This window comes from Molothrus aeneus, chromosome Z (assembly GCF_037042795.1).
Source record: "Molothrus aeneus isolate 106 chromosome Z, BPBGC_Maene_1.0, whole genome shotgun sequence".
In the NCBI taxonomy this organism is placed as follows: Eukaryota; Metazoa; Chordata; class Aves; order Passeriformes; family Icteridae; genus Molothrus; species Molothrus aeneus.
In genome coordinates, this window is record NC_089680.1 from 34,206,087 (window position 1) to 34,231,738 (window position 25,652).

At 35.1% G+C, this 25,652-nt stretch overlaps 1 protein-coding gene across 1 annotated transcript in view; it reads right to left on the reverse strand.

The window, feature by feature from the left end:
* The window catches only part of ERBIN (erbb2 interacting protein), a 121,120-nt gene that overhangs the window by 24,005 nt on the left and 71,463 nt on the right, over positions 1-25,652 (reverse strand). Inside the window, exons 7-20 of the mRNA XM_066568751.1 lie at positions 22,866-22,944; positions 22,061-22,150; positions 15,799-15,855; positions 11,682-11,745; positions 10,012-10,086; positions 8,596-8,740; positions 8,055-8,127; positions 6,862-6,991; positions 6,410-6,525; positions 5,337-5,406; positions 4,043-4,142; positions 2,471-2,592; positions 1,713-1,883; positions 761-943 (exon numbers count right to left, since the gene is read on the reverse strand). Coding sequence (XP_066424848.1) covers positions 761-943; positions 1,713-1,883; positions 2,471-2,592; positions 4,043-4,142; positions 5,337-5,406; positions 6,410-6,525; positions 6,862-6,991; positions 8,055-8,127; positions 8,596-8,740; positions 10,012-10,086; positions 11,682-11,745; positions 15,799-15,855; positions 22,061-22,150; positions 22,866-22,944 — 1,475 coding nt within the window. The remainder of the gene's footprint in view (positions 1-760; positions 944-1,712; positions 1,884-2,470; positions 2,593-4,042; positions 4,143-5,336; positions 5,407-6,409; positions 6,526-6,861; positions 6,992-8,054; positions 8,128-8,595; positions 8,741-10,011; positions 10,087-11,681; positions 11,746-15,798; positions 15,856-22,060; positions 22,151-22,865; positions 22,945-25,652) is intronic.

The following is a 25,652-nucleotide window of genomic DNA, read 5'->3' on the forward strand; positions in this document are numbered from 1 at the left end:
CAGCCAAAACTGCCTGTCACTCAAGTGTTTTCACTGTATGATATAGGCACATTCCAGAGCTTACACAATACAGGCAAAAAAAATGCACTGCTGAAATTATGAAAAAAGTATTTTACAGGTTGTAACTGGGAAGTGATTGAATGACAGCTTCCAAAATTTGTCATAAATCTCAAGCTTTCTAAATAAATAAATACATGGTGTTTGGCAGAGAGATGCACAGTTCAGAAGTTTAAAATCCTTCACTGGAAGAGGTCAGTATATTTCAAGTAATATTCCTGACAGCTTACTAGTAAATACAGAGGAATAAATATTTTTTAAATCACTTTTCACTTTTCATTTGAAATACATGTGTATAATCACTTGGATACAGAAACATTTTATTCCTACTACTGATCTGACATTTTGTCATTTCAGCAACAATTAAAAGTGATTATTTAATGAAGTACTGACAGTCAAACACCTGGAGAATTCCACAGAAGTATGGGTCTTTTCACAGTGTATATCAATCTTTAGCTGAGTTCACATTATTTTTCTTTAAATGCATGCATCTTTTATTATGAACTTTATTATCTGTTTCAACTTTTACTTAACAAAATCTGAAGCGAAAAATGCACTGTATTGAAAACCATCTGAATTTACAACAGTTATGGAGGGCAATTTTCTTCTATTGTCAACAGAAATGTTCATCTCCTAGAAGAACAAATTTAATACAACACCAGCACAATTTCTGACTGCTATAATGCTCATTGCAATGCCATACCTCAAGCATGTCCTCATGGTTGACAGTTGTTTTCGTGTTCTGCAAGTTTTTAACAAGTGCAGTCATCTGTGAATTTGCAGTGCTGTGCTCAGCTTCTGGTTCACTAGGCTTCTGCACAGAGCTTCCTGCTGAATATTGTTTTCTCTCATCGGCTTTGTTCTTTATTGAATCAATTTCTGAGGTCTACAAAATGAAGAGTATTAGCAGAGAAAGCATCCTGAAACGTTTTTAACGACATAGAGATCCAGCATTATATATTCTGGGACAACATGGAATGGAAAAAACTGAGCTCTGAAATTATAAAGAACAGAATGCACCATGTATGAAGAAAACACAATAGATAACTAAGCTACAGTCCCTACCCTATGTCAATCAGTATGACTTTCATCCTTACTGGTGTCAATATGTACCATTATATTTCCAGTCATATGAAAAAAAATCAAACAGGCCAATACCTGCAATGATTCTATGTGAGCACCAAAAAGTAGTCCTATCTTCTATCACACTGCATCAAGCTCTTAGAGACTTGGGACACTTTTGCCAGTCTGCTATTACTGCTTGTTACCACACAAAGCTTTCAGTCAAGAGCAGTAAAAACCTTTGATATGATCCAAATTTCATTGTGAAGTCTGGCAGGATAAAACAGGATCAGAGAATGACAAAGATGCCATCCTCCAGGAACCAAAGAAGGCAGCTCCTTAACACATCCACAGTTTGCATGTGCCTGAGAATTGGGTCACTTCTCTTGTTCTTAGCGCAGGAGGAAGACTGCTAGTGCAAACCAGACATTTGTTACAGACTTCCTTAGGTGGGAAGAGGTAAATTGGTTCTATAATCTAACAATTTTTCTTGCTAAAGAGTCAGAGGAGAGGGAAAAGAAAATTAAAAGGAATCAATGACACTTTAGTCTTTGGAATTTCTTGCAAAACCAGAAGATAATGTTATCTCTAACCTTTACCCCCACATCTTTTACAGAAACTGTCTGGACTTCTCGTTTTGACTCCTTGGCATTATCTTCAGTTGATTCTTCATCCTTTAGTCTATGTACAATTGTCTGGACTGTTTTGACCATATTCTTCAGTTCATCAGGATATGGAGTTGGGTATCTCTTCAGATTGCCCTCCTGTGTAACAAAAGGCAATAAGGTTCTACACTTATTTAAATGTCAGAACTAAAACATAAGCTTTAAAACAAATAATTAATTAGGCCACACCACTGAATATTCTAGAATCTCCACCTTGATACTCAAGTCTGCTGGCAGTGAGGCAGACATAAGCTTATACAACCAGGCAAGATTACAAATCACTTTCACTCCTTTTCCCCCAACATGTCCCATGATTCCAAGCAAGGATTAAGCCAACTGTAATTCACTCAAAATAAAATCAGGATTTATCATACTTTCCCCACTTGTTCTCCACAGCACCATTAGTCAGGTAGCATCCTAGGTAGGCCCTACACTGCCAAGTATAAGCTTGAGCTCTTCCCTTGTGCCCTACTGAAAATGACTTGGCCAAATAACACCCAAACTAAAAGGAAACACAACAAAAAAATCCAAACCATAGTGTTTCATCCTGCTAGATACTCTAAACTGATGCCTTGATTTATTCAGCAGAGTGAAACACATTACCAAAGTATGGAAAAGGCTGAGATTAAGGGTGGAAGTAAGAGGGAGGGAAGCACCATGTATGCAAAAATAAATTCAATACTAACCCGAGGTGGTGCCTCTCTCTCGTCTTTGTCTTCATCACATTCAAATGCCACCTGAGCACGCTGTTTCCTCTGTTCCTCCCACAGAGATGGATTGAAACTTTCATTATCAGATATGAACATAACTGGAAAAAAAACCCAAAGAACCTTGTGTAAGAATGGGCTATACTATGTAAAACAAAATATACACTTTTTCTTTCTCTTGACTGGGATTGATGTGCTTTTGTATTTGTTTTTTTTAAAAGATGAAAGACTAACAGCACCATTAATTGAAGATTAGATGCAATGCCACTGCTTTATGAATTTGGCTGTACTTTTATATTCGAAGAATCCCTATCTTTAAAAAGAAAATCATATGCTCAGTTGTACACTAGTCTTGACATTCAAATTTGAAAATTTTCAGCAGAACTCTGCTGAGTGGTTTTATTCTATACATAAATATGAAATAATGTATTTGTGTGTGTATATATATAAATAAAGATGAATTATACTTGTATAGATTTATATAGCCTATTATCAGTGCTTAACATCATTAAGCACAGGTAAGAACATTCATCTGATTTAATTTAATGCAAATTTAAAAATGAAAACTAAGAATGACTTAGTGAGAAAAACCTGCATTCTTACTAATCCTAAAGCAATGTAAGCATCTAAAACTGGAGGTTAAGTTAATCTGCATGATTTTGCAGCACTTATGCAGTTGACAGGGGCTTTAGATACAAGTCTTTCTTGCTTAATTTTACAAGAGATTAAAAAAATCTTGCAGGTACCTGATGTCTCTTATTTTAGCATGTCTTGGTGTTATGTCAGCCAGGTGCTACTTTTAGCTTGACAAATAGTCTAATAAATTTGCTACTACCACCCAGAAAGTGTATATCCTTCACTAGCAATACGAAGGCTGTTCATATTAACCACTTCTATACCTGACATAGAAAAATACTTTATTTTAGGGCTTAGTAAGTGCAATGGAATATTTGTTACTCTGCATTTAACGGGTGAACTTAGAATTTTAACACATCTGAAGATATTATAATAAAGTTCACTACCATTATGAGTTCCTGACCAAATGCCAGGAACCTAACCATTTATAAAACCAGTTCAAACTACATGTGAACAATATGCTTTTTGTGGACTGATTTTTTTTATTTTTTTTAATTTCAAAATATACCAGAGAATACTATGTACTTCTCAAAAAATACATACTTGGTAATGAAGGAAACATTTTGCTAAAATAGTCAGTTGCTTAAGAGAATTTCACCCTAAACCATTAGGCTCTTTTGGAAGGAATAAGGGTGTCATGCTGGGAGTGGCTACCACCACAGAACATGGTCCTGTCAGTCCATTTCTCACCTTACTCACTGAAACAGTTTCATCTAAAATTTACCAATATCTAAATCTCATTAAGTCAGTGTTCTTATTCATCAGACACAACTCATCATCTCCTGCAAGTATACTCCAAACTTTAAGCATTTAGGTATTTAAGCATTATTTAGTGAAAATCATATTAGCGGGAAGCCTTCCCATTATTATTTTCAACAGTGACCACTGTGACAGGTAATTTCAGAAATTCCTTACCCTCCTCAGTCCTTGGCTGCTGAGGGAACATGTAATTAGTAAGTACTGTTTTCTGTGTGTCAGGGTCAGCTTCTTTTTGAAGAGGGATAAGTGGTTTAGACTAGAAAGTAAATGAAAGAAGGCTATGTTATGAGAATATATATATATATATATATATAAAAGTAAATATGACCTACATATCACAGAGCATGCCTGTCCCATGACTTTGGAGACTACTTTCCCTTGAATTAAACCATCTCTCCTCTGAATAATTTTCACAAAATGACGAAATTAATCTATCTGTATTTGATTGATGACAGGCTTTTTGACTGAGGACAAACTCAGCAACAGCTTTTGTGAAAAGAAATCACTAGATAGTAAAAATGTAACGCAGTTTCTTTTTGGTACTTACTACTATCCCAAAGCACACTGATCAGAAATGCATAGATATATTTAGCTATTTAAAACTGCAGACAATCATATAAAGAGAAAAATTCAGCATCCTTGTTTTTTCATTTTGAGACCAGATTGAACATCCTCCACCCCTTACAGGGAAAGGCAGAAGATTCTTGAAATTACTGTTTTACTAAAAGTGTACATCTGAGGCTACTGGATTTCTGACAGCCCTGTACACTTTAATGCCCTTCAGAAAATCAGGATAATGTCAAGGACTTTATTAAAAAGGAAAAATACAAGCACAGGAGTTATTGCTTAACAGCTTCAAAGCTGAACAGTCACACAGTTCAAAGGTGTGGCAAAAAACGTAACTGAAAACCAGGCATGCTGAGTTTCCCTGCTGGTATAGCTGTGAAAGCAACAGCGGACTACATGTTCAAGTTCAAACTTATCAAGCACTAAACTCACCTAAGTAAAATAGCCTGAACAAACAAAACCAGAAACAAAAACCCAAAAAACCACAAAACCCACCAAAAACAAAACAAAAAAAAACCCCTCAAAAAACCAACCAAAAGCAAAAAAAGAGAAAACAAAAAAGAAAAACAAAACCCCAAAACAAACAAACAAAACCCAGAAAAACCCCAACCAAACCCAGAGAAAACAAAACAAAACCAAAAAACGTCCCAATATCTGTTAAACTGCATTTCCTCAGAGCAGCACAGAATTTCTCCAGGATTATGAGCCTCCAGAGACAGGTAAGTTCAGTATTGGTCACTTAAGGAGAACTGACATAGTAACGTCCAGAAAGTATTGATTTACACAGTACTAGGTCTCTTTATTTAACAGATGGCTCTGTTCTTGTCAACCCCATTAGGAATGAAGCCCACAATCATTTATTTTCAATATTAAAAAATCTCACCTGATTGTCTGATAGCCACATAGCAGTGAGTTGTTGCAGTTTTGTAAAAGTAAATGGTAAATTCTTCAGTCTGTAAATTACAAGGATTTATATAAGTACATTTAGCCATACTGTTAAGACTTTAAACAATCCTGCATTAGTCTCTAAAATATTTTAAAAGGACATTTTCATATGAAGTTCACTTAAAAAATAGTGAGAGCTGAGAGGCTACAACATGTAATTTAAATACAATTTAAAAAAAACCAACCAAATAAGAAAAACTTGTCTGCCCAGTATAGCAAGTAGCTTAAAATAAAGAAGTGACATTGTGACCTGAATTTAACTCAACTGGGAAGTGGGTGACTTGAATACAAAGACAATTAAGCTTAATTAATAAATCTGAATCCTCACCATTTTATCTGTCAATATACATGCCAATTAAGGGGAAATGTACTACACCTGAAAATCTTTTTTTTTTCCAAAAGATACATGTATGGGGAATACGCTGTCGTGGATAATGGGTGCTCTGGCATTAAGGGATAAATCAAGCTACAGACAGAGTACAGAGAAGCTGGATTGACAGAATAGGAGGGAGAGCTCTGCTAGTTCTCTCTCCCAGTACTTCAATTCTATAAACTAGTAATTCCCCAAAGATAAACATTTTGTCTATTTTTAATGACCATCTCTAATAAAAGGCAACTTTTTCCCCCTTGTGCAGAACACCAAGGTCTTTTACACTATCCTATGATACTGTTGGGTGCTCCATATGCAATTCAAGAAGCTGTTAATTTTAAGTAAGAATCAAAAAGTTTTATGAAAATGACCAAAATAATTCCCTAGAAAAACAGATGCTAACAATCACAAATGTAGTGAAGCTGCACTTCAATGCACCTGCCAGGTCATTAAAAAAAAGATAGCTTAATACAATGAAGCTGCAATATCCAGAATATGACAATAATTCATTAAATACCTCTCAGTCACCTTCTGAGCTATGTGTGAGATAAAGAAAGATAGCCATAATGTATTTATAACAATCCCTCTACATTATTGTTGCATTTTATACAACTTCTACTTGATTAAAAGAATTCACAGACCTATTGTCACTCAGATTGATGACTTTTAATTTCTGCATATCACCCATTTCTTCAGGGAGAAATTCAAGCTTATTAGAATGCAGAAACAACACTGTTACATGCTTCCAGTTTCCAATCTAAAAAAAAAAAAAACCACACAAAGAATTAATTCATCTTCACAACATAAATATGAAGGTTTAAAAAACAGTTAGTATTGAGGCTATTTTGCCTTGAAAGTTTATTCTTACGTATTAAACCTTTTAGTTGAAATTCACATCAACGAATTCCTAATCGTTGCTTAAAAAAAAAATCAAATTTCATTATTTATCAACTTGTATATTTGTATACATCCTCCTTTAAAAGCATACACAAAGAAAATCCTCTCAAAAAATAGTAACTTGTTATTCACAAGTTGTATAGACTATATAACACATTAAAATACTCATTTTACAGACTTGGAATTAAACACATACCTCTGATGGCAGCTGAGTTAAAAAGTTATGATCTGCAGCAAATGTTCTTATATTCGAGAGCTGCCCAACAGATGAAGGCAATGTTTCAATTTCATTGAAACTACAGTCCAGTTCTTCCACTGATATTAACCTGCAAAAAAAATTATTTCCTCCATGCAGATTAATTAATCCAACAATAATCAAATACTTGCAGTTTTCATGAAGTTAATATGACTATTAATTATTGATCACAAATGTAGTTCAAAATAAAACCTAAGGAATTAAAATCCAAGAAGAATCCTTTACTGATGGCCTAAAATGTGTCTTAGGGTGCGTGTTTTTTCTTCTTACTTGATTGCAGGTTTTTTGGTTCTGTTTCGAGCTTGCTTAATTTTTTAAATCTCCTTTACACTGTCCTCACAACAAAAACTGTGAGGCCAGCAACATCGAATGCTTGTGTACTACATGACAACATGCCAGTGTAAGGCATTAAAAACATTCACAATGAGATAGATCACAGTCAAATTAGAGCTGAATGCACCTTCTGAACAAGCAAAGAATTTCAAGAGTTACAGACCGTGAACCTAAGAATCTGGCAGTGAAGAAGTACTTTGTAAACTCTGACAACAAAAGATAAGCTATATTAATTAAAATATATGAAAAAAAAATTGGAAGACATTGTACAATTGTACAGTGCATAACTGTGAGCCAATTATTTTTGCTATTATTTGCATGTTTTAAATTAAATTGCTGAACACCAAAAGATATATTAAAAAAACTTGCTGATGGACAGCTGAAAGTTCTCCATATAGATATAAAAAAGATAAATACATGTTCACATTTACTTTTTACAAAATTTTTGAGATTGGGCAATCATTTGCAATATCTACCACAGCCATGTTACTGCCAAGATAATACAGTTTTAGAAAGCTAACTGACTCTTTAAGTATCTTGTTTTCTGTCACACTCAATTTTTGTTTTATAGATTGGTGGCTGCATTAAATGAGGAACATATGTCCTTTGGTATTAAGTAATAGGAACCTACATGCTGCAAAGCAGAACTAAGATGAAAACTCTTGCTTTAAATTGTATTAGGGCATTAACATGTAGAAGAAATTAAATCAAGTAGTTATAAAAAAACTCAGAGAGGAGCCATTGTTACAGAAGAGTGTTCAGAAAGGAAATTCAACTTCTTATTTTGGTGAAATACCTACCCTCCTATGGAGTCTGGCAAATAAATTAACTGGTTTTCATCAATTTTAAGTGTTGTCACCTTTTTCAGAGAACCTATAACAATAGGAACAAGTAAATCAAAATGGACATTTGAGTTAATTAAGCTGAGTTTTAACTTCAAATTAAGAGGGGAAATAACCCAACATTATGGGCCAGTCACCACATCTTCTCTATTCCCTGGTGTGCCTATAGTGCTGTATTACTAAGGAAACAAGGAGATGAGCTTACAGAACTTGTTTGCCAGTTTACAATGTAAACTGTGAGTAGAGGCAGGGAGAAAAAGAAATTTTTTTTTTTTTTTCTGATAGAGACAACAGTTTTTCATACATTTACAAACTACTGTATAAAGTAAAAGTGCTCCAAACCAATTTTAAGTTATTATTCAGCTATGCATTACAGCTTTATCAAGAACTGGCACTTCTACTCAATTGAAACAGATCTAGAATGTCATTTTTGTACTTTCAAGTTCTCTGTATCTGAACTACAGGCTTCTAACAACATAAATTAACTTAAAATACAAACCAATAGACTCTGGCAGTTGCTGAAGTGAATTACTGGATAACAGTAGGTCTTGCAGGCTTTCACAACCTGAAATACCTTCTTCGACTACTTCAATGTTGTTTTTAGAAACATCCAAGTAAGTCAGCTGTTTCAAAGTGCCTATGAACTAAAAGCAAGAGAAAATAATGCATTCTAGAAAAGTGCAAGTTCAAAACCAAAAATCCAGCAGATATGACCTCTTAAGTGTAATGCCAGAGGAAAAGACTTAGAGTACTGAAATACAATTTTATGCAAAATATACAAACTTTCAAATGAAGTATTTTGTGCAGATAAGGAAAGCTGATATTTTTACACACAGAGACACCCCACAGCAGCTCTGCATGTCCCTAAAGTCAGTCTTCTGCACATTCAGTGGTTTGATTAGTTACCATGAATCAAGTAATTGCAGCTCTAGAATAGACTTCAGAAAGAGACACATAATGTGAGGACATCATTATGCTCCAGTAGAATTTTAATGCTGATTTTTGCCTTTTGTATAAAACTGCATCCTCAAAAACAACAATGAATCCCTAATTGTACTAAACTGAAAGAAACAAGCCAAAATATAAGCTTGCATTACCATTCCACACGAACCAAGCATAAGCCTGAAAATTCATGCACATTACTCTACTGAAATCTTTATTCTCAGAAATACAGTTTTATTTTACTGCAAAACACTGTTCAACTCGTATTTTACAATCCAAACACTCAACTGTCTAATAGTTAGCTGATGGAAAAACAGTAGAAAAGACTACTAATCAGGCAGGAAGGCCACTTTTCACATGACTGCTAGTGATTTTAAGGTTGAAAGCAAGCCAGATGCTTCCCAAATTTCAAATACTCATCTGTTAGTTTGCTAAAACTTAAGCACAGACTCTCAAGTACTGTAATAATAGGTGAGCCTGGACGACATGTAATGAAAGATGTCAGGAACCCATACAAAGTAAATAGACTGTTTTCTCAGGAACTGTCTATGCTCCCTGTTTAAACAGCATTGGAATTGGCATTTCTCTTTTACAACTGTGACCAGTAAAAAGCCACACAACATACTTATCCTACATATTCCTGCTTGCTATCTAAGATAGAATAATCCCTTTTTGGAAGGGTTATTCAAACCTAAATTTGATTACAGACTTTTACTCATTTTCCTGAATTGCAACATAATTTTTAGATGAGAAATATATAACTTTCAATGAAAAAAAAAACACCAAAAAGCTGTGAATGCAACTCTCATGATCAGTGATAATTTCTAAGTGGACTAGTTAAGCACTCATGTTCCATTTATCCTTTTGGCTTTAAGTAACATTAAAATTACAACTTCAACGTACATGATCACTGACAAAGCAAGTGCCTGTGTAATTTAAAATACTGTATGTTTAATACAGCAAAAGAACTTACCCCAGGAATAAGTGTTAGTCTATTACCATCCATCCAAAATTCCTTTAATCCACTCAGTTGTTCAAGTACTTCAGGCTGTAATGGGAAGCCATTTAAAAAAAACCTTATGAAACATCCCCAGTGAATGGCAAAACCAACTCCAGTGATTTGTCTATTGCCACTTTAGTAATATGTTACTGTAGCTGTTATACCCTGTTATATTAGCTGTTATATTTCACTGGGTCATCAAAGAAAACTCAGATAACTCACTTTTGAAATGAAAATATATAACTAGATATATAAGGACTTTGAAGAACTTGACCACAGCACTAAATAATTTTTAGAGAAAGGCTTTCTGTTGGTTTGGTGTCTTTTACAGAAATATTCTTTTTCAACAAGCACACACTCTAAGTACATGTTACATGTACAGTTTTGATGGAGGACATCTAAAAACCTTTAAATTTCATCAACTCAGAGGACCTGTTTTTCAAGAACCCCAGTGATTTTTTTGTTTGGAGGAAAATCAAAACAAACTTCATTTTTTCTATCAATAAAGGGTGCATCTCCATGATACAAGCTAACCACTCCATCCATAAAATGAAGTGCAGGATTATGTTTCCAATAAAACTTATTGTAAAAAGTGTCTTGTTTATCAGGGAAAGACCTCTTCTTTGTAAACATTCATGTCGCATATGCTTTCCCTATTTAAACTTCCCTCCAGAGAAAGCAATACAAAAGAGGTACTACTGCACCTTAATAAGTACAGCCAAGTTCAGATAAATGCTAAGTAAATTTTGTTATACAGTGAATAGACAGGATTTCTGCTGAAGTTGCGGACCTGACTCCCAATAACTTTCTTTCCCAGTAACTAACTCACTTTCCAAGAAGAAGATGTAATTTAAACATTAGTTTAAGGCTCCCACACAAATATATACCCTGTGATGAGAATACGGCAGTCCTAGATGTTTAACCATAATAATGAAAAATTCCTTAAATACACTCCCCTATTTTCCAAACCATATCACTAAGCAAGTGTTCAGCTCTGCATGTTCTACTAGTGGCACACAAATGCTTGACTCTATTGTGTTGCAGGTCAGCAAGTTTCATTATACTTCTATTTCAATTCCTTTACCCAGGAAAGTATTTGTAAAAGCAGAGAGATGTTATGTGACCCTTAAAGACAAAATATATTTGCCTGTGAGAATAAAAACAGGAAACAAGTCAATGCATCCTAAAGGAAAAATCAGAGCATTTCAACTGTAAATACTGCTTTGAACAACATTCAAATTTAATATATTTTCCCTTGGATCTAATAGGGCACAATAATAAAAGCAGGTTAGGCAAAAAACTGTAATACTCAATACATGATAATCAATAAATGTTTAGAATTTATTCTAAGCCTAACAATTATGTTTATAATTCAAACATGTATTACTATTAATTATTTACCAGTACAGTAACCACACTATATAACAGAGTGTTATTTTAAAATGGAGTAAAAACACACTCTCATTCATAAGATCACACACATGATTTTTATAACAGGCTCCATAAAGTAGTGTAAGGTATAAATAATGCTTGGAAGCAGAACTCTTAAGATGATGTTTATGTTTTCATATTTGCTAAAAACAGATCAAAGGATAAAAATATTTATAAAAGATGCAGAGCTCTGTAACTAAGGCAAAACTCACCACTTCTGTGAATTCATTACTTCCTAAGTCCAGTCTCTCCAGCTGAGTCAGTCTGGACATGGTTCTACACAGGAAGGGGATTAATAAAAAATTAGGTCTAAGAAAATACTAGCAACATCAAATCTTCCAGATTTACAAAAATCCAGTAATCAATATTAAGTGGTGATGCTATTCTGTAACTGGAATGATACCTAATTAAAGATAAAGTATTCACACACTGGTCAACCAGGCAGATATTACTGATCCTGCAGACTGCTGAGCATCATACAAAGCATACACTGCAACACACTTGAGGCTGCATGATGAGCATGCAAAAACTAAAGACCAGTAAAGAAATCTTCATGATAACGAGTAATGCAGTGGTGCATCTCTTCTTTTGGGTGGTTCAGCTTTTCATTTCCAGTCACAATATGTCCCTTCAGCAGTCAAAGGCTGGTTAACTACATGTTTTCTTCTCAAAGGAAGACTAGTGACCAGGAGAAGAGCACTGTTGAATCACAGTATGCAACACCACCTTTGTACCTCTCCAGGCTGCTACGCTGCTTCCATGTGATGTGGTTCGGAACTCTAATTATTTCTCTAGTCACACAATAAATGAGATTACTAAATTGGATTTGGAGATTACTAAATTGCATCAATACTCTTTAACCTAACTTATGGCAAATACTAAATCAATGTCTGAAATAAAAGTAAAATCCATTACTTCAAGCTGTGTTTTGGAAAATTTTTCCCTCTATTAAAGTGCACTTTGGGGACTCCATAGAGATTATCTACCACTGCACATGTGGTCACAATGGGTACTTCACAGTCAACAGCAGTTCTACCTGGAAGTATTTTTTAAGAGAGTGTGAATCCCTCATATGAAAACATTCATATATTTATTTAATAAGAGATTTTCACAGAATGACTAGTAGTATATAAAAATTACAATTAGTAGTATATAAAAATTTCATATATAAACTGCAACTGTGTACATACTATAAAATTCTGGAATAATTAAGTGTAAGAGCTTCTAAATGGTAGAGTCTTGTATATTGTCACAAAATCACACACACACAATTTCTTCAAGAAACAATTCCATGAGCACAAGATGCTCTATGCAGCTATTCAAAGCTTCAGTTTTTCCTCAACTACAGTACAATCTACAGTTGCTCTGAACATACGGTTCAAAAATAATATACTGAAAAATGTTATATTTACTGAAAGTAATTTAATGTGATTATTAATATTATTAATGGAATAATCTCCAAGAAGGAGACTCAACATCTGTTTAGAAATTTGATTTTTATGATATTGGAGTAATTAAGCTAGGGACAAACAAGGAATTTAGCATAAGCAGGTAAAGACAAAAGCAGCAGAAGCCTTTTTTGTACTGTACAAATAGTATACACAGGCTTTGAAGGAAAGCCTCTAGCTAACTGTGCTAGAGAAGGAAAAAAAAACCCAATAAAACATGAAAATACTATTTTCAGAAGACTCTAAGAAACAAACTCCTTCATTTCTTGAAGGTAATGAATAGGATGATTATCAGAAAGCTAATATTCTTTTTCAATTTCTGACAAAACTTATGTGAGTCCCTCTGAAATCCTACAGAAGATTGATCTCTCAAAGCTTTGTGAGATCATGCTAATATCAATTTTAGTGCTGTATGTTCCTAATAAATTTGCCCCAAAGAGTCTCCCAGGACCACTGCTGAAGAACTCCTTTCAAAGAATCTAACATAGCATTCTGTAGCTTTTGCAACTGCATAGACCACACTATAAAAACCAATGTTATGTAACAATGACAGGATGACAAGTTAACTTTATTGACTTGGGGCCCTTTTTTCCTTTGCCCAAATGACTTTGCCCAGATCCACTCAATGAGAAAACATACACAAATGTGTTTGCAAGATGAGGGTCTCCAAAATATTCCTTCCTTTCCCTGCTGTTTACATAATAGCATTATCAGATATTCTAGGATTAATATCTTCTTGCTTTTCTCTATTGTTTATAGAGAAATACTGTCAGACAAAACGAAAGCAAGGCTTCCAATAATGTTACTGGTAGCAAGAAAATTCAATGCCAAATGATGTTGAAACAAACATTAACTAGATCATAGAGTAACACCTATTTTCATCTTTGACAAGGTGCTGCATAATCCCTCCCATAAACTGAAAGCCTCTTTCATAATTCATATTATTGAACTTGGCATCAATTCAACTCAATTCTAAGGGATCAGATAGCCTAAATTATGTCTAGAATTCTGTTGCTGTATACAGACAGCTTCACTAAGGTTAACAGTACAGCTTATATCAAGTGGCATACAATTCAAAGGGAATGTGCATGATGGCAAGATTGGGCCCTGCATCACTGTAATTATACTCTCAAATAACCTGCTTCTTTCTAAAATGCTAACTCTCTTTATTAACAATTAGGCCACAGAAGCTTAAAAAAAAAAAAAAAGAAGTACCATATTTTTACTGGACCATCTTTCCAATTTACCCATCAGAAAAATGCCTCTAAAATAGTCCCTGTGTTTTTGCTTTCCTTTCAGTGGAAATAGTTTCATCCAGCTGTTTTGCATTATAATGCTGCCACTTGCAGTCTCTGACTGTGGATAAGCTCCAAACAAAATGATACATATTTGGCATAAAGTTTGGCATAAAGTAAGGTTGATGTAGTGTGTCGGAATTGATTACTCATTTTGATTAACATTCTTTCAAGCACTTCATACTTCAGTGTCAAAAATTATGTGCATGTTTTACTCAGAAAGAGGGCTAGTTTGATGCTGCAGAATTTATCCAAATACATTTCTTATTACAAATAGGAAAGAATTTGCTGTAAGAACATTAGAAAGATGAAAGTCGCAGGAAAACCAGAAATACGTTGGTAGTCTATAGCAAAAATATTAGGACCTACTGCTGTATCTTTTTAACTGCTTTGAATTTCCTACACTTTTTAAACCTGTATTGCATCTTCTATAAGAGTACCAGAATAGAATAATAGAGCTGGCAGCTCAGCATGTACCATAGATTATTATGGGACAGAGGAGCTCTTCATGACAGTTACTGTTTAGTTTTCAATCAAGAAAAGAACTCTGAAAACACTGAAGTCAACAAAAAGTTTCCTAGCACTTTCAACAGAGTTTGACTTAAACACATTAAAGCATGTATTACTGTCTAATCACTAAAGAATATACTACATTTTTAGAAGTATTTAATGTAATTCATGCTCTTAGTGTTAATTATGGCAGTTAAGGTCAGAGTGATCTTATAAACAAAATCTCTATTAGCTATAAGTTTTAATTATAGCTACTGTTCCTCAGTTGGGAGTAACTTTAATTTAGAGAGCTACCACTCTAAATTATATGTCCTGTAATTTTTTTCTGCTAAAAACTAATGATAGCAGAGAGAGCTGAATAGAATTGAGAGTATTTATATCACAGAAGGCTTCACACTTTGAAAATGTAAATTCACACTTTCTGATGCTGCACATGTCATTCTAGACAGGAGTTCTGGCTTGTTTATACTGCAGACTCCACAGTACAGTATCTAGGCACTTAAAAAGGGAATCCCAATAGAACATAACCCTTGATCATGTCTTACACCTATAATTAGCTACAGTCACTAAAAAACTGGCTGTTGTATTTGAAGAGCTGGCAGTTTCCACTTCCGCCTACAGCATTCAAGTGCTTCCTAGCATGAATTAGACAGAGTGAATATTCAATTGTTAGAGCCTCCTGTTCTCCACCAAAACTACTTACATTCACCAAAAACAACAACTCTACCAATTTCTGTTGCCAGAGAAAGATCACTTTTACAGTACACCACAATGTTTTCATGATTCTGTGGGTGGCTATTCACATCCCATCTTTGGGATCTGTTTCTTTCTTCATTGACCTCTTGTATATTCGCTAACCTGCTTGGAGCTCCAGAGTCCCAGTTGGAAAATATTGAGTATTGCTCTTGTTCATAGAAACAGCAGGAACTGCATCACCATCAGCCTAGACTTGTTTGATGAAGTAAGTGAGAATTGCAAGGCAGAGACTAGAAAAATGTTAGATTTTAGGAGAGCGGTAGAATGGATTAATGTTAAAACAATTGCTGTAGGAATTCCTAGAACTATATAATACTTACTTTGGCAATATTTTTAACTGGTTTTCTCTAAGTTCCAATATCTGGAGTTTAGTTAATCTGTAACAGAAAGGCATAACAAATTACTACAATATTCTGTATTTAATGACAAAAGCAATCTCTGACCTTACTTATATTATAGAATTAAAAGAAAAAAAAATCTGTAAGTTTGAAATTTTTTTCCTGTAACATTGAGGTGAAATCTTGTGCAAAATGTGCATGTTATTTTAAATTCATTGGCTGGAGTTTGATTTTGGTAAAGCAACAAACAAAATAGATTTTGCCTGCTTTTCTGCACCTGTTTGGACACAATTTTTTCCTTCATCCCTAAAATTTTGAAACACTACATTGGATTAATTATGGGTACATGTTACCATCATAATGAAAAGTACACAGGAAGTAACAGAAAGGATCATTTTGCACAACTAAAGATGTTAAATTTCTACTTCTGGCAATGTATCAAACAGTTTAATACAAAAAGTCTTATCGGAGGAATACCTGTAGTCTTCCACCTGATAGCTTTAAATTAATCTTGGATTTCCTTTCATATTCTCTTTCTAGTCAGCTTCTGAATCCATTTTGACACTTCTGTCAAAAAGGTCAAGGTAGTTTGACCTTTTTTCCAGTAAATCTCTGGTTGCAAGACAAATAACCTCTAAATCTCAACTCAACTGCTTAGCCAAGTTAAGTTCCAAGCAGTCTTGACATACATGCAATGTACCATTTCCAGTGAATTTTTTTGTATTGTGATAGAAGTGACAAAGCTCTATTTGTTAAAAAAATGAAGAAACTGATTTAGTTTAAATACAGATAGGATTGAAATGACAAGATTTCTACATGTGACCCACTGACAGCCCTCACACAACACAGAATAGGGGATTAAGGTCTCTGAATCAGAAAGGAGCTTGGTGAGTAGACCAGTCTTTCCTGAAGGTGCTTAACTTAGTGCATTGTAAGAACAGAGACAAAAACCTTAATTCTAATTAAGTGGTAAGAACCATATTTTGTGTAGAAATAGAAAGCAGAAAACAGTATGTATTTTTCCTCTAGATATTCATATTCACTCATTTTGGATTGCTCACTTTGAAAGCAGCAATCTGCCGTGCCCACAAATAACCTAAGAATGTAAGAGTCACCTTGAAAGAGAAGAGAGGTCAGTGCAGCCCAGCACTGCAAGCAGCCCTCACCATCTGGTAGCAACTGCTGGAGGTGAACCTCCTCCCTCCAACTTCTAAAAAAAACCCGCAAAAACCCAATATCCTAACAGTGGTGAAAGAATGCCCTAATAAAAACCCCATTCATGGTAATAGCACTGCTGTTCACCTAGAACATAAGTGGGAAAGACCTCCTAGGCCACCCTACCAGCACCCTAAGATACCAATCTAGTGCAAAACAGAACTTTAAGAACCCTCAGACATGAATGAACATTTTGGGCTTTGATTTCTAAACCAAGCACGGCATCAAACTTCAGCTGGTGTTTTGCTTTTATGACAGGGAAGATAGCTACACAGTTTGTAGTTTTTTCTTCACAACTCATGTATGCAGTCAAATTTCCATGGAAGGCAATGCCAGCAAGTCTCCCTTCATATGCTAAACTATAAATATGCACACCCACTTTTCACTGACTTTAGCCAGAATTGACTGTGTGACACTTGCAATAAGCTAATTCTGTGAACTTAAAGATTGCCTTTGGTGACAGAAATGTTTATAGCTTTGTCACCTTGTTCCTGTTTTAATCTTTCCTCAGCTATTCCGAAGAGACCGAAGATATAAATATTAAATTTCTTATGCGTAGAGCTTCACAGAAGCTACTAGGAAAACATTCTCAACCTTTCCTAGGTGGGTGATACAGGCTGTGTCTAAACATGTAATTTTCTTCCAGTAATTGATGAGAAATACTGGACTGAAGCAGCTGTCAACCTCTTCCACTATTGAATCTTGAAAAGCTAATTCAAGATTAAAATAATAATGAACATCAAATACTAGGTCTAGCTGTTTTTTCAGTTGCTGGTGCTAAGCATCCAGCATCCATCCAAGCTGAGCAAGAATTGCAATAAGGCACCTGAAGAAGTGGCATTTTATTTGACAAAGAAATAAAGAACTAATTCACCTATACTAAAGGAAAAATGGAATTCATAGTGGCAGATTGTCTATTATCTGGGCCATTCTGTGGAAAAGATCTGTCCTACTTCTAGAGAAATATTGAATTTCTGAAGTTGAAAAACCCATCAACACAGACCTATCTGCACATCACCAATGCACAAAGCTGTAACAGGTATTATTCAACTGGAAGTACACATTCTAAGTATAATAGCTTAAAATTTTTTTTTCAGTATTGCTCTTTAATCATAACCATCTTAGCCTGCATTTTAAATGCAACACAACTTTTCAATAAAATAAAATCTCTACATGAAAAATTTCCCAGAAGAAGATCAATATCCTTCTTAAATCTAATTTCATAAACTATACTACCTGTAAAAAATGTAAAAGAAACATACAGCAGATACACTCGAAACTTGCTGTGCGACAAGCAGTAATTCCTTGGAAATATAAAAATACTGCATTGAGAGATGTTCCTTACTTTACACCTCCTCTGCAGTTTTCCTAAAGCAGAATATTTTATTTTAAATTGTTAGTAAAATGCAAAGGAAAGCAGAACAAAAAGTATGCATGCTAAAGGCTGCATTTATGAAAGTTTCTGCAAAACACATATATACATATGTATATATGTAACTAAATACATACACACACATATATATATAAAACTATATTTTATTATCACTGTACACTTACGTAAAAAATAACCCACAGTAGATACTACTAAAACCATCTACTACTACAGATACTACTGGCAAATTGTTGAGAAAGTAGAAATAAAGTAAATTAATTGCAACATCCAGTAAAGAGGCTCTGGAAGCAATATCCCATTATTGCCAGATTTTTAGAATTACACTGAAGATAAATCCTTGTTTATCTTAAACACCCATTAGTAAAAAATGTTGCCCTTTTAAAACCCTGTCTCAAAATGAGCAAGAAGTGAGTTTCAAGCATTTTCTGCTTATATATTTGCATATTTATATGTAAATATACGTTATGTATTCAGATAAAAGATATACAATTTTCTTAGGCAAGGATAATAATTCTCAAATATTTGTGCACTGGCATGAAGGCTAATGCCACGATCTGTGCCAATACTAATGCATTCAAATTTCCATTTGGGAATGGAGGAAAAGTCCCCACTTTGTCACCTGAGAATTCCAAAGGAACGGGCACATCATATCAAAAGTCTGGTGACTTTTAGGAAACCTAACAGGCTGGACAAAACTAACATCATTGAAAGACAGCCAATATACAATTCTCACAAAAAACGGGGAAAAGATGGCGTAATCTTGACCTCACAATTATGAAAATATTTAGCAAAAATTCTGAAGATGAGAATAAAGCATGGAGATAAATCCAACAAAACACTGCATGGATATACTAAAAGTGTTTTCCATTATAAAAAGTTTTTTCCTAACCAGGCTGAGTGTTAGGTTAGTAGTAATAGAGGTGCTCAAAGACCCTTTCTAGTACTACCCTGTTCAATATTTTTTAATAGAAATCTTCTAAGATCAGAAAACTATTTAACTTGGCTTATGTCACAGACAATACAGTGATTTAGTAAGACACTGTAGGGGGGGAAAACCTGTACAGCCTTAAGGACTAAAAAAAATTGAGAAAAAAGGACATGATACCATTGCACCAAGCCAAGTACTTAGGATTTCCTTGTAGGTATCAGCCATTTCTAACTGAACTGTCCAACACATCAGTTAATCATGTAGGAAATTACACTAGGCAGCTGCAAAAAGGATAATTGGAACACTGGAGCACAACCACAGACATTTCCAAGAGAAACAACAAGATAATCATGACACTGTACAAGCCACGAAGAAATCTCAATTCAAATTCTAAATATAGCTATAGATGTCATCATCCTCTGTCAAAAAGAAGGTGAATTAAAACTGAAACCTGTTCCAAGATATATTAATATACTCAAGACACAAAGGAAAACCTACCACACCAGAAGAAAGCAGAATTTTATTTAGTCTAATAAACTGAGGGATGTGAGAATACTACAAATACAGCAGGTGAGAGAATGGGAGACAACATTTGTGAGAAATGGCAGCAATTAAACTGTAGAAACAATGAACACTCAGAGAGAAAGAGATGTAAGAAACAAGGTTTCTAACTTGACACACAGAGCATAAAAACCTTGTTAGCTGTAATATGTGTTGGCTTAGCTTTTAGGAGACAATATTATTGACAATAGTTGCCAGTAACAGCAGGCAACAGAACTCAATTACTTCACCTATTCCTAAACAATTAAAAGTACTAGCTATATGGCTGTATACAAAAAAATTAATGCACCAAACTGGAAGAAACTGAAGGCTTGTAATTTATGAGATTAAATATTTCAACAGCTTCTAGGAGAGTTTTTCTTTTGTTTATAAAAGAAGTATTTCCATATTCTGAAGCGGAAGTTAAGACTTTGCACTAGAAAAATGCAAAGTCTTATACCTAGATGGAAAATTGTGGGATGGCAGAGCAGTCTTATTACTTATGGAAGTAGTCAATGTCAGAGGGGTCTGAACCTTACTTTGAAATGGCATTTTAATGTTTCATTGTTTTCCATTTTATTTGATCCAAACATTGTCTTCCTGTAGAACACTATGTTTTCTATGCAAAAGTATTTCAGCAGGTAAACTTACATTCATGAATACTTCAAATTCATTCTCCTAGGTATACAAAAGGATGCTGCAAATCACTAGATTTGAACAAACAAGGCAGAATTCTTCATAACTATCAAGAGAAACACTACAATGGAGAACTGGCTTTGAAGTTGTCTTCAGAAACTGATTTATTCTTATGATATTAGTAATTAATGACTTTACCATTTCACTAAACATTAAGCATTATAGAAGCTGACAGTGACAAAAAATTATGACAATTTTTAATGCGTATTATGTGTAAGATTAACTACTTAAACAATCAGCCGTGTCAACCTCAACCCTTCAAGTTTATCTGTAGTGCATGTTTTAATTAAGAAAATCTTGCCATTTGGCTAGACTATTAAAAAACAGAACAGAAAAAAGCATAGACAATCATTAGAATTCCAACAAGATTATGCATATTCCAGATATTCTTCAACCTTAATGAAGCCTTCTGAAAAGCAAACTGTGTGCATCAGAAAAAAAGCATGACAATAATGCATGTGCATCATAAGCAGATGTTTTGACAGCTGAATGTGTAGCAGATCTGGTGCTTTTAGTCATTCATTAACTAGTAACAGAGAAGAGCAAGCCAACAGCTCTGATCACAGGTGACTAATAAATTAATGGTCACTAGTGGAGAGCACCTGTGCTTATGTTCCATTGCTCATCTCCTCATCTGCCCAACTGCTGCAGCACTATCTGGGGGTTCTGCTAATCTCTTGCAAACTGTGCTGACTCAAATATAACTATATGGCCTAAGGCAATTTTTTCACTGAGCAACACGATTGCTTAACTAATTGCTGTATTTTCTGAAAGAGATGCTTGCTGGACATGGGATGGGTCAGGAAAGTGACAATCTAGGAGAAAAGGGTATAAAATAAGAATGGAGAGAGGAAAACGGCAGAGATGGCTAAAAGTAGTGTGATAAGGACAGCTTAACCTATGCTCATCTAGAAGTTTTCCTTTTATGAGTATTACCTTTTCACTTTTGCTCGCAAGATTTAATCTATTTTACAGAGGTAGCAGATTAGTATTTATCTTGTACTAAAACTATGACACGTAACAGTTTTGCATTGTCAGAATGCACCATAAATACGCCAGATTTTTCAGAAATATCCCTGACAAAAAAAGACTTGAGAGTTATAGTTGTGCATGAAGTAATTTGTGCATCCAGGACAAGTGGAATTACAGTAGTCATTATTTGCTTCACTCCAATTACTACATGACAAGCAACATAAATTTCAAAAAGGATTCCTTACTTACCATACTAGTGTTGGAAAAGAAACAAGAATGTAAATGAGTTTTACAGCCTTCATAAGCATTCTGTCTGTCCTTCAGAATTCAAAATTAAAAGCTGCTGATACAGATTCAAGGCTTTTTTTCCCTTTAAGTATTGCAAATTCCTAATGTACCCTTCTTCCTCTCTTCAGTATCCACTTTGCTTCAGAACCAGAAGAAACTGCTCTGCAGAAACTTAAAACTAATGTAGATATAAAGTTTCATGTTCAACTTACCTTCCAAAATTGGCTGGCAAAAACTCAAGAAAAGCATCATTCAGGTACAGCTGTGTTAGGTTTAACAGTTGAGAAAATCCATCTGGCAGCCTATAGAAGTAAAATAACATAGTACCTTAGTTTCAATTATTTTCAGGGCATTAAGTCATATTTTCTTAAGCAACAGTATAGTACTGAAGTCCTACATATTGATAAAATTAAAATTGAGGGGGTGATTTCTTTAAAGTCACACTTGACAGTTGTTCTCTATAAGATGAGTTTCAAAATTATTTTAAGTATTGAGAACAACATTTACAGGCAATAAGAACTACAAATAGATGCAGTAGTGCAACAAACTGGTAATCTCCTGACATGTAATGAGAAGAAGGCATTAATTAGAAACAACAGGATAAATTTAAAAATACACAACCCCCTTTCCCCCAGAAGAGATATGTTTTATCTCTGGCAGTGGAGATTTCTGGCAAATTAATTTTGCCACTATAGCAGAAATGCATATTAAACCAGAATTTTTTTTTGTTATTAAGAAAATTCTTCGCACACTTCTCTACAGTCACAGAGAAGTGATGGATTTTAACAAGCTGACAAAGCTACATAGTATAATGAAGGATAGTTCACATAGCCTATTAACTTTGGCAAAGTACTTTAATGAGACAGCTATACTGGATCACTGTGCAACAAGGTTAATGAAGGTATTTCTCAGGGAACTCTGCTCTTGCCTCCAAGGGCTGGCACATATCTTGGGGCAAATTCAAGACTCAGTAGTATTTGCACAAAATATAAAACATCAAAAAATGTACAAACTTACTTTGAAATTGGATTTACGCTTGCCTCGACAACTGTCAAGACTTTACAGTTTTTTATATTTTCTGGAAACTCCTGTATGCCTGCAAGATACAGAAAGGGGTGGAAAAACAGCCTTTAATTATTAGATTCCACCACATCCATAAAAGTTATGCACATGAAACCACTAGCTGTAAAAACTTTGATTCATTTAGCAACTAGTGAACTGTTTTTCTGATGTCTCATTTTACATACAGTTTTCATTAAAGAAATACTCCTACACAATATAATTTTTTTACTATACTATTCCTAAAGCTTTTCATGTTTCAGGTTAGCAGGAAGCTCACAAGCTACAAACACACAGTACACTAAATTTCCATTGGTTATTGCCAAATATTGAAGTATTTGTGCTTTAGAATGTACTTAAGATAAGAACCTCTGTCCCAATATAATTTATTTTAAAAAAGGCAATCACTGGTAGCATGAATTTTTCAATGGAATCTGCTTATCAAATCAATGCCTTATATAACATCCAGGTGAAATGGTAAGGCTTCAAATCTTTAAGTATTTTTACAGCTTCACAGTTCTGAACAGATATCCATCCCAAAATGTGATGTATGCTTGCTGTTAACTTCTAGATCATTTGAGAGGAGGACAAAAAATGCTCCAGGCACACTTATGTTTGAAAATTAAAACAATAAGCAACTTCCTTTTTTTCCAAGATTATCTGTGAAAATGCCAGAGTGGAGCTGCATTCCACATATGTGCCATATCTCTATTTGTCAGAAACTGATAAAGCAGGCCTTGAATATGACATGTATCCATCACATCAGAAGGAAATCGGTACTGAACTGTTCTACCATGCAAAACCTTTACCTCTATCTTTACTATATATGCCATTTAAAAAAAAAGAAAATAAACCAACTGCTATCACAACTGCAGTTGCTTTTGCAACATGTTCTTATACCCTGGGACAGGTGTCTTTATTTTAAATATATTTGTCCTAAATACAATAACCATTCATACTGTATCTTTCTACCTGGATTAAGTACACTGTTGTTTGCAGCAAAAAAAACCCCATATGCTAATAAATAAAGCTAGTTTGAAAATTACTTTTTTTTCCCCCAGATAACAAACCATAGCTCTTTGTCTCTGAGTTAACACATGTAACTGTATTTGTGAGTGCTTTATCCGGCATGTGGAAAGTGCAAACCAGGGAACAAGACCACTAAGAAGGAATTATACTCTGTGAATGCTTCTTTGTAGATTAGCAAAAGCATGAAATTTTGTGCTGCTTGACAAAACATTAACAGTCCAGCTGCAGAGAGAAAGACAAGGGCAGCATCACTTCTCATTCAGGTTGGCAGGTGAAACTTCATGTATCTGTTCTGAGAACATGTGGTGAATTTCTTATGTAAGTAAAAATACTACTTAGCAGCTAATGCTATGTAGTATTTTTACTTACATAAGAAATTGCAGAATATTTGATGTTAGCTTAAAGCTTGATTCTATATTTGTGCAGTAACAAGACTGACCTGGTACATCAGAGTTGTAGTGTGTTTTTATGTTTTATAATGGTTTTGTCTTTGTATCCCCTTATTTTTCCCAAATGGTTTACCCCCAGATTGCACCCCCTCCCTCTACCTGTGTAATCCGTTTCCTTTGCTGAGATCATCCCCAAATCACCACCCTGGCTTTCTGTCAGTCACTCAGCATCCCATCCCCTCCATCTACAACTTTCAGTCCAGGATGTCAAGTGATTAGCCAGAGGCTAGGAGTCAACCCCCCAAGAGTTACCCCATATGCTGTTCTAAATGTCCATTTTCCAGTATCCATACCTTAATTTTTCTTATTGGTTCATAATATGTTGTCTACTTTACATTTCCACCTCCCTTTAAATGTAACCTTGGCACCTCTCCCGGGCCTCTCAGCAGGAGGCCCCTGCAGTTGTAGGGGCTCCCCAGAGCTCCTGAAATAAACCTTGGACTAACCTCTGCTAAGAGTCAAACCCTTCATCTTCTGCCGTCGTTCCAGCGTCTCCTCTGCTGCAAGCAGTCAGCCTAGCTGCCTTCCGCCCCCCTGGGGCACAGGAGAGTGCCCCCCACCACTGTTCACCATCTCAGGCCTGGCCAGGGTTCCCTCAGTGGCACTCAGAGAGACCAGAACACAGTTGTCGCCCAACGTGAGGCCTCCAGATTAGCCTGAGACCTCTTCTCCTGGGAAAACATCTGCACTAGACCACCCTGAAAATTTTATTACCCCAGTGAGGTGAGTTTAAAATTTTGGTTCCTCCTTGTACTCTCAGGTGTTGGGAAGAGACTGGGCAAAGATGGAGACAACACTCACCCATGCAAAACATGAAGTTTACCTCTACCTTAAAAAGTCTTTTCTTTAAGAAAATTATTGCTTTTCAGAGGAGGAGTTGAAGTATTTTGTACAGTGGTTATTTAAGCATTTTCCTTATATTTCACGGAACTTAGTCCTAACTAATGAGTTCTTGGAAGTACTTTGGGAAAGGTTAAAAACGAAGACAGAATTCCGTCCTTTATTTAATATGATGATGAAATGTGTTCTGAATCTTGAGGATGAAAACCAGCTGAAAACCCCTCCTCCGTGTTCCCCTCTTCGTGCCCCTGCACCCCCTCCCCTTGTCAAAGAAAAACTCGCCCAGGTTCTCCCCTCTGTACTCCTGCTGCCCAAGATGGTGAAGACCACATGGCAGGGGCCGTGGGGTCTCCCCTTCCACCCTCTGCTCCCCACGCCTCCTCCAACAGATGTGTTTACCTCGGTTGCCACAGCACAGCAAGATGTG